This window comes from Mustelus asterias, unplaced genomic scaffold (genome assembly GCF_964213995.1).
Source record: "Mustelus asterias unplaced genomic scaffold, sMusAst1.hap1.1 HAP1_SCAFFOLD_4845, whole genome shotgun sequence".
Lineage (NCBI taxonomy): Eukaryota > Metazoa > Chordata > Chondrichthyes > Carcharhiniformes > Triakidae > Mustelus > Mustelus asterias.
In genome coordinates this window covers 2,139-12,518 of record NW_027594788.1, presented here as the reverse complement: position 1 = coordinate 12,518, position 10,380 = coordinate 2,139, and the positions used below count along the sequence as shown (strand labels likewise).

Genomic DNA, 10,380 nt, shown 5'->3' with positions numbered 1-10,380 from the left:
GAGTCGGTTGGTACGTGACCTCAGACTTTTGTATCTTTTTCCCGACGGTGGAAGAGAGAATGTCCGGGGTGCGTGGGGTCCTTAATTATGCCGGCTGCTTTAGTGTAGCCAACTCCCATCTATTGACTCTGTCTACTTTAGTGTAGTAAGAGTTTTAACAACACCAGGTTAAAGTCCAACAGGTTTATTTGGTAGCAAATGCCCCAAATGCTACCAAATAAACCTGTTGGACTTTAACCTGGTGTTTTGTTAAAACTCTTACTGTGTTTACCCCAGTCCAACGCCGGCATCTCCACACCATGACTACTTTAGTATAGACAGAGTCAATGGATGGGAGACTGGTTTGCGTGATGGATTGGGCTACATTCACGATCCTTTGCAGTTCCTTGCGGTCTTGGACAGAGCAGGAGCCATACCAAGCTGTGATACATGCTGAAAGAATGCTTTCTATGGTGCATCTGTGAAAGTTGGTGAGAGTCGTAGCTGACAGGCCAAATTTCCTTAGTCTTCTGAGAAAGTAGAGGCGTTGGTGGACTTTCTTAACTATAGTGTCGGCATGGGGGGACCAGGACAGGTTGGTGATCTGGACACTTAAAAACTTGAAGCTCTCGACCCTTTCTACTTCGTCCCCATTGATGTAGACAGGGGCATGTTCCCCTTTACGCTTCCTGAAGTCGATGACAATCTCCTTCGTTTTGTTGACATTGAGGGAGAGATTATTGTTGCCGCACCAGTTCACCAGATTCTCTATCTCATTCCTGTACTCTGACTCATCATTGTTTGAGATCCGGCCCACTACGGTGGTGGCGTCAGCAAACTTGAAAATCGAATTGGAGGGGAATTTGGCCGCACAGTCACAGGTGTATAATGAGTATAGTAGGGGGCTGAGAACACAGCCTTGTGGGGCACCGGTGTTGAGGATGATCGTGGAGGAGGTGTTGTTGCCTATCCTTACTGATTGTGGTCTGTGAGTTAGGAAGTTCAGGATCCAGTTGCAGAGGGAGGAGCCGAGGCCCAGGCCACGGAGTTTGGAGATGAGTTTCGTAGGAAGGCTGAAAAGAAGAGTTGACATTTCGAGTCCAGATGCCCTTTGACAAAGGGTCGTCTGGACTCGAAACATCAGCTCTTTTCTCTCCTTGCAGATGCTGCCAGACCTGCTGAGATTTTCCAGCATTTTCTCTTTTGGTTATTAATCCAGAAACTCGGCTAATGTTCTGGGGACCCGGGTTCGAATCCCACCACGGCAGAGGGTGGAAATTGAATTCAATGAAAAATATCTGAAATTAAGAATCTACTGATGACCCATTGTCGATTGTCGGAAAAACCCATCTGGTTCACTAATGTCCTTTAGGGAAGGAAATCTGCCGTCCTTACCTGGTCTGGCCTACATGTGACTCCAGAGTCACAGCAATGTGGTTGACTCAACTGCGCTGGGGCAACTAGGGATGGGCAATAAATGCTGGCCAGCCAACGACGCCCATGTCCCCAAGGATGAATTTTTTAAAAAGTATTTCCTCCGCCCCTTCCCTGCAAAGTCCTGTACTCCTTGTCTGTAGAGTGGCACAGTGGTTAGCGCTGCTGCCTCACAGCGCCAGGGACCCGGGTTTGATTCCCACCTTGGGTCACTGTCTGTGTGGAGTCTGCACGTTCTCCCCGTGTCTGCGTGGGTTTCCTTCGGGTGCTCCGGTTTCCTCCCACAGTCCGAAAGACGTGCTGGTTGGGTGCATTGGCCGTGCTAAATTCTCCCTCAGTGTACCCGAACAGGCGCCGGAGTGTGGCGAGTAGGGAGTTTTCACAGTAACTTCATTACAGTGTTAATGTCAGCCTACTTGTGACACTAATAAATAAACTGTACAGTGTGCAAAAAGCAATGCTGTATCCCAATACATGTGACAATAATAAATCAGATGAAATTGATTCCTGTGCTGAACTTGTTCAATGATTGAGTTTCCCTCTGGGATGGAGAATTCCGAAGATTCGCCACCCTCCAGTGAAGAAGTTCCTCCTCACCTCTGTCTTGAACAGAGCTCTGAGGAAGAAGGATACGGGCTCGAAACATTGGCCGGAACCTTCCGCCTGTTCACGCCAGCGGGATTCTCTTGCCAGCGGCGCGCCCCCTGCCAGGGGTTTCCCGACGGCGTGAGGTTGGAATCAATGAGAATTCCCATTGACCGCGGCGGGACTGGACGACCCCGGCACCAGCGAACAGCACTCCCCTTCCCGCCGCCAAGAGAAACACTGAGGAGAGGCTGGAGAACCTCCGCCGTTTATTCCTTTCTCTTCACAGATGCTGCCACACCCGCTGAGTCTTTCCAGCGCCTCCTGTTTCTGTTTAATTTACCGACACTCTCTGGCTGGGAGTTTCGCCCACCTTGCATCCCCACCCCCCCCCCCCCCCTCTCCCCAACCCCGGTGTGTTTTCTGGCAACCATGGGTTGGCGGAGGGATTTTCCAGTCTCGCCGGCCATTTGCCGCAGGGTGTTGACCTTCGCCGGGGCTGGAAGATCAAACCGGCAGGGAAAGGCTGGAAAACCCCGGCCCCTGTTGGCAACCCTTCGGCTGGTTTCCCCACCCTGGCCCCATTAGCCGCCAAGGGGGCTCGGCGATGAATCGCAGCCGGCGGTTACCCCGCGCGCCGACCTGACTGCTCTTTCTTTTGGCTTGGGTTTCAGTGTTCCTGGGCTCCGAACTGCAGGCGGCCAGGGTCCTACACGCCAGGAAGCCCTCGCTGGCGCGGCAGCAACTACCGAGGGACATCGGCGAGGGTGGCGAGGAGATCTTCCAGGAACTGCAGGCTCTGTGCCAAACACTGGGCATGGCAGAACCCACCCGAGATATCCCGGTGTCGCAGTTATTCCGAGACCTGGAAACCAAAGTAAGCAGACTTAAAAGATCTAAGAAAAAACCCCAAATGATTCACTTCTGTGAAACTGTTGATCTGTTTTAGGCCCTCATTTGTTTGTGGTCAAGGGGAAGATTGTGGTAACATTGTGTCAGTAATCCAGAGGCCCAGGCTATTGCTCTGGGGGTCACGGGTTCAAATTCCACCTTGGTGGGATATAAGTTCAGTTAAAAATAATATCTGGAATTAAGAATCTACTGATGACCATGAAACCATTGTCGGGGAAACTCATCTGGTTCACTGTGTCTCTTTAGGGAAGGAAATCTGCCATCCTTACCCGGTCCGGCCTACATGTAACTCCAGAGCCACAGCAATGTGGTTGACTCTCAACTGCCCTCTGAAATGGCCGAGTGAGACACTCGGGTCAAGGGGCAATTAGGGATGGGCAATAAATGCTGGCCCAGCCAGCGACGCCCGTGTTCCATGAAAAAAAAATAAAGGAAAATAGGTTTTCTCCGAGTACTATGTGAATATCTTAGAATCATAGAATCCCTACAATACAGAAGGAGGCCATTCGGTCTATCAAGTCTACACCGACAACGATCCCTATCTCCATAGCCCCACGTATTTACCCTAGCTAGGCCCCTGACACTAAGGAACTCTTTACCAGGGCCAATCCACCTAACCTGCACATCTTGGGCACTAAGGAGCAATTTAGCATGGCCAATCCACCTAACCTGCACATCTTGGGCACTAAGGAGCAATTTAGCATGGCCAATCCACCTAACCCGCACATCTTTGGACACTAAGGGACAATTTAGCATGGCCAATCCACCTAACCTGCACATCTTGGGCACTAAGGAGCAATTTAGCATGGCCAATCCACCTAACCTGCACATCTTTGGACACTAAGGGACAATTTAGCATGGCCAATCCACCTAACCCGCACATCTTTGGACACTAAGGGACAATTTAGCATGGCCAATCCACCCAACCTGCACATCTTTGGACACTAAGGGACAATTTAGCATGGCCAATCCACCTAACCTGCACATCTTTGGACACTAAGGGACAATTTAGCATGGCCAATCCACCTAACCTACACATCTTTGGACACTAAGGGACAATTTAGCATGGCCAATCCACCTAACCTACACATTTTTGGAGAGTGGGAGGAAACTGGAGCATCAGGAACAGAAACGGGGAGAACATGCAGACTCCACACACCGTGCATCCAAGGTGGGAATTGAACCCGGGTCCATGGTGCTGTGAAGCAGCAGTGCTAACCCACTCTGCCGCCCAATGTGGTTTTAAAAACGTCTTCGGAGCGCTACATCCAGCAATCTATTTTGTTTCAATAGGTTGGGTCATTGTAGGAACTTAAAGCTGCAAGTTCTGTGTGTGGTACTTCTTTTTGTTAATCTGTGCATGCGTACAAGCAATTATAGATGTTGACACAGGCATGTGTAACGGGCACACGAACGCTCATTTTACCCGACCAACTCTTGGCTGGCACAAGTCTTGTATTTCGAAGCCAGGGTGTGTGAGGAATATCTCCCTCAGAGTCCTGTCAAACCCGTTTTAATGTTTGTATTTCAGATCAGAGATGCCAGTCGTGGATTGGCGCCGGATGGAGTTGGAAAATCCTTGCTGAGCCGGAGCCTGGGGCCTGATCAATGGGTAGAGTGGCCTCCACAATATCTACACACTCTCTCGGAGCGAGGGGGGGTGGGGCCTGATGATCGCCGCTCTTTTAACCGGCTGTAGCTCAGTTCTTCTGCATTGCGCAGTTAAAGCTTCCCAGATTTTCCCCGCGTCCCTGCAATTAGGGATGGGCTATAAATGCTGGCCCAGCCAGCGACGCTCACATTCCATCATAGAATCCCGACAGTCCAGAAGGAGGCCATTCGGCCCATCGAGTCTACACCAACCACAATCCCATCCAGGCCCTATTTCCCTAACCCCACATATTTACTCTGCTAACCCCCCCTGACACTACGGTCAATTTAGCACGGCCAATCAACCTGGCCCGCACATCTTTGGACTGTGGAAACTGGAGCACCCAGAGGAAACCCACGCAGACATGGGGAGAATGTGCAAACTCCACACAGATAGTGACCCGAGGCTGGAATCGAACCCAGGTCCCAGGCGCTGAGGCAGCAGTGCTAACCCACTGTGCCACCGTGCCGGCCAAATCAATGTCAGGAGTGGGATAAGTTTAAAAAATAATTCACAACCACCAGACATCTTGAAAATAGGGGAGGAGATTTTGGCATAGTGGTAATGTCCCTGGATTAGTCATCCAGAGGCTAGTGCTTTGGGGGCAACAGGTTCAAATCCCATCACGGTAGCTAGTGGAACTTCAATGCCGCGAATAGAATTTGGAATTAAAAGTTCGTTTCAGTAACGGTGACCATGAAATTAGATATAACTCTTGGGGCTAAAGGGATCAAGGGATATTGGGGGAAGGGGGATCAGGATATTAAATTTGATGACCAAAATGAATGGTGGAACAGTCTTGAAGGGCCGAATGGCCTACTCCTGCTTCTAGTTTCTATGTAACTATCACCGATTGTTTTTTAAAAAACCCATCTGGTTCACTGAGGAAATCTGCCCTCCTTACCCGGTCTGCCCTACATGTGACTCCAGAGCCACAGCAATGGGGTCGACTCTCAGCTGCCCCTCTGAAACGGCCGAGGAAGCCACTGCGTGACTCTCAGTTCAAGGGGCAATTAGGGACGGGTAATAATTGCTGACCCAGCCAGTGAACGCCCACATCCCCTGGAAGAACTCACAAACCCCTTGTGTTCTGCACCTCAGGAAAATCTGGAGGAGATCCACCGAGCGATGTGCGTTGAGTATGAGTGCCGTAAGCAGATGTTAATCAGCCGGCTGGATGTGACGGTGCAGTCGTTCCACTGGTCAGAGGGAGCAAAGGTTTGTAATCTCTTGCGTGTAGGAAGCGTGTTGGACCATTCTAAGAAAGCTTGCACCCGTACACTAGGCAAGGAAAGGGCTTATTGAGCTGGAGAACGTGCGGGAGAGTGTCTCCCCTGCAGTAGAAGTCCATCTTGTCTTTTATAAACCATTGAGGTCCCAGCGCTGTCAGAGCAACCACCTGTGGGATTGATCTGAAGTTGGTGGTCATTACTTGGGAAGGACATTCCTAAGGGACATTCCCTTGGGAAGGGATTACATTTATGAGAAGTTGCAAAGATTAGGCTTCTATCCCCTTGAGTGATCTAATCGATGCATTTAAAATGATTGAAGGATTTATTCGAGTCGATAGCAAGAAACCAATAACCTCTGGTTCCGCATCAGGACATCATTATGACATTACAATCATAATTACTGTACCTACTGGGCCATTTGGCCCATTGGGTTTGTGCCAACCCTCCAAAGGAGCACTTGACCTAGGCCCACTTCCTCGCGCATTTACTATGGCCAATCCTCACATCTTTGGACCCTGAGGGGCAATTTAGCACGGCCAATCCACCCAACCTGCAGATCTTTGGACATTAAGGGGCAAGTTAGCACGGCCAATCCACCTAACCTGCACATCTTGGGGCAAAGTGTAAATTTTTCATTTGTTCTTCCCATACTAATTCCATGATTCACTCGAAGTTGATGACAGTTCTATTAATATATAAATGATGAAGCGTTTTCTATACCACGCTATGAAATATTCGGTGTGTAATCATAGAATCCGTACAGTGCAGAAGGAGGCCATTGGGCCCATCGACACTGCACCAAACACAATCCCACCCAGGGCCTATCCCCGTAACCCCACGGTATTCACCCTGTTTGTCCTCCTGACACTAAGGGGCAATTTAGCATGGCCAATCCACCTAACCTGCACATCTGTGGACACTAAGGGGCAATTTAGCATGGCCAATCCACCTAACCTACACATCTTTGGACGCTAAGGGACAATTTAGCATGGCCAATCCACCTAACCTACACATCTTTGGACGCTAAGGGGGAATTTAGCATGGCCAATCCACCTAACCAACACATCTTGGACTGTGGGAGGAAACCGGAGCACCCGGAGGAAACCCACGCAGACACGGGGAGAACGCGCAAACTCCGCACAGACAGTGACCCGAGCTTGGAAGAGAACCAGTGTCCCCAGAGCTGTGAGGCAGCAGTGCTAACCACTGTGGCACTGTACCGCCTTTAGAGCCAGGCTATTTAGGGCGGATGTCAGGAGGCAGTTCCTCACACAAAGGGATAACTGGCCGGAGGTCGGTTTTTTTAAAAAGAAAAAGACGATTTGAAAGATTTTTTTCAGGCAATTTCAGAAAGGGAATAAAAACAGAAAATGTCGGATGAACTCAGCGGCCAGGATTTTCTGTCCGTTCCCACGGGCCGGATCTTCCGTCGATGGTGAACCCATGCCCCGGGTTTCCTGGCGGTGGGTTGGGGAGGGCGGGGGGTGGTGAATACCATGGGAAATGCCACCCACAACGGTGGGATCAATGAGAGAGGGAATTGGACACGTGCTGTTGTCAAACACGCCGTCGTTTCAGAAGCACAGAACCATTCTACACGCCCCCCCCACCACACCCCCCCCCACCCCATTCTGTGTCCTGCCCCATGTCCCCCCACCGTCCCCCGGTCAGTGTGGACAACCCATGAGCCCAGTCACGGCCAATGCACAAACATGGTTTCGCCGTTTGCCACCTCCACCCCGGGGCACTTGCCGCCGGCGCTAAGGGATTTCTCCCTGTCTTTCAGCAACACGGGGCGGTGATGGAGCAGCGGTACAAGCCTCTGCGACAGGCACTCTGCGCCAAGAGCGACATAACCCTCGCCCACCTGCTGTCGGCTCGTGAGGACCTGTCCGCGATCACCAAAACCACCAGCGAGGGCAGCCGGGAGAAAACCGCATGCGCCGTCAACAAGGTAACAGGCAGAGGGGGGTGGGGGAGAGGGGGGTGGGATACCAGCGGAGAATGGGGGAGGGGGATGGGGAATGCCAGCAGAGAGCTGGGGAGGGGGAAGGGAATGACTGGGGAGGGGAATACCGGGCGGAGGGGGAGGGAATACCAACAGAGAACAGGGGAGGGGAATGCAGCAGAGAATGGGGGAGGAGGGGAAATACCAGCAGAGGATGGGGGAGGGGGGGGCAATACCAGCAGATAACAGGGGGGAGGGGGGGGGTGGAAGAGGGGAATACCAACAGGGAAGGGGAGGTGAATAGACAAGGTCTTTTCCCCAGGGTAGGGGAGTCCAAAACTAGAGGGCACAGGTTTAAGGTGAGAGGGGAAAGATTTAAAAGGGACCTGAGGGGCAATCTTTTCACTCACCGGGCGGTGCGTGTATGGAATGAGCCAGAGAAGGTGGTAGAGGCGGGGACAACGACGACATTTGGAGAGGTACATGGATGGGAGAGGTTTAGAGGGATAGGGGCCAAACGCAGGCAAATGGGACTAGTTCAGTTTAGGAAACCTGGTCGGCATGGACGAGTTGGGCTGAAGGGCCTGTTTCCGTGCTGTATATCTCTACGACTAATACCAGCAGAGAACGTGGGAGGGGAATGGCAGCAGGGAATGGCGGAGGAGGCTATTCACCAGCAGGGAACGGGATGAGAGAGAGGACCAGCTAGAAACTGGGTGAGGCTGTACTGGCACAGAGTGAGGGGGGGTATTGACAGTGTACTGGGTGAGGGAGAGGGTATAGGGAACGCCGATGTGGGGCCATACTGTTTGGTAACTGGGGTCATGTTTAGAACAACCTCCCCCACCGCTCCCCGCCACCGCCACCCGCCTACGACTCCGGGTTGAAGATTGTCGCATTCCGAATGTCCCAGACGAAAATCTCACTCTTCCTTCTCTGTTGCTTCCCGCAGGTCCTGATGGGGCCGGTGCCCGACCGGGGAGGGAGGCCCGGCGAGATCGAGGCTCCGATGCCCTCCTGGGGGGACCGGCGCAGTGGCAGCGGGGGCGGGGGAGGGCGCAGGCAGAAATGGAGGGGCAAAGGGGGCAAACACAAATGAAGCTAAACTGGGAGTCCTCCCATTCCACTCCTCCCCCCCCCCCCGCCCCCTCCTCCTCCCACCCAAGTAGGGCCAGGGCATGGGAATGCTGAAATTTCTCCGAGCAGTCGGGATTGGGAAGCGACGTGGATCGACGTTGGAGAGATACGGGAGGCGACGTAGCAGATGTCCACCGTAAACGCGAGGCGTCTCCGAGGGACTGGCTCAGTCCAGGATAGAGCTCCATTATTCGCACTGATGGGGTGAGGCAGGGCGGGGGGGGGGGGGGGGGAGAGGGGGGGGGGTGGTGGTGGGGGGAGAGGGGGGGGGGTGGTGGTGGGGCGAGAGGGGGGTGTGGATTAGAACTCTTCCACCTTGTTAAACACTGCAACCCCCTCCCTCCCCTCCCATAACTCAGCCAGTGAGAGTGCGAAACCCTCAGCCGGGTTCAGGGAGCAACAAGGACCCACCCGGGTTAGTTGATTAGGGGACGGTTTGGAGTTTGACTAATGGAGGGGAGAACAGCCTTGGACCCCAGGCAGCCAGCAAGGGTATCTGAATTGGTCTTGTCAGCCTTTGCTATAGATTCTTTATTTGTATGTGTGTATATATTGTGTGAGGGGGGGGTGGAGGGGGGGGGGGGGGGGGGGTCAGCGAGATGAAATCCTGTCCGGGCCTTACCGTTTGCGCAGGTGAGCGGCCGGAGTTGTAGACCGGACATCGCGTCCCGTCTTTGTCCTTTCGGCCAGTGTGTTTATCGGGAAGGGAGGGAGGTGGAGGGGGCAGGGAGGAGGGGGAGCGGGAAAGGGGTTGCGTTCATGCCCAGAGAACTCGGTTCGTTCATGGGCAATTCTGATGCCGGGTGCTATACTGGACACCTCCCGGTTCACTCACCCGCTGCGGAGGGAAAAGGATTGTGAAGTTTCTGTAAAAGTTATATGTTTGAATCTTGGCCTGGTCACAAGGACAGGCCCTAGAGCTGCATCAAGGTTGGAATGCTGAGTCATTTGTTGTTTTTTTTAAGAAAATAATTAAAATTGGACGATTTCCTCACCCGCTTGCGTAGTTTTTCGTTTGTGCCTGATATTTAACATGGATTTGCCCAGTTATTCACATAATTGCACCATGTATTCACCGGATCTGGGATGGCTGGTCTGTCATGCAAGGAGAGACTAAGTCAGTTAGGATTGTATTCATTGGAGTTTGGAAGAGTGAGAGGGGATCTCATAGAAACTTATAAAATTCTAACAGCTTTAGACAGGGTAGATTCAGAAAGAATGTTCATAGAATCCCTACAATGCAGAATTAGGCCACTCGGCCCATCGAGTCTGCACCGACCACAATCCCAACCAGGCCCTACCCCCCCGTAACCCCATATATTTACCATGCTAATCCCCCTAACCCTAAGGGTCACTTTAGCATGGCCAATCAACCTGGCCCGCGCATCAGAGGAAACCAGAGCACCCGGAGGAAACCCACGCAGACACGGGGAGAATGTACAAACTCCACATAGTCACTCGAGGCCGGAATTGAACCCGGGTCCCTGACGCTGTGAGGCAGC

General features: G+C 52.4%; 1 protein-coding gene across 1 annotated transcript; it reads left to right on the top strand.

Annotated features, from left to right (window-relative positions):
• Positions 1–2,025: 2,025 nt before the first annotated feature.
• Positions 2,026–9,871, top strand: LOC144491255 (protein FAM98A-like; the record flags this gene model as incomplete). Its single annotated transcript, XM_078208938.1, has 6 exons — positions 2,026–2,248; positions 2,673–2,875; positions 4,442–4,522; positions 5,663–5,779; positions 7,580–7,747; positions 8,694–9,871. Coding segments are annotated over 6 exons (939 nt in total), but the record flags the coding sequence as incomplete, so codon positions are not given.
• Positions 9,872–10,380: the final 509 nt, after the last annotated feature.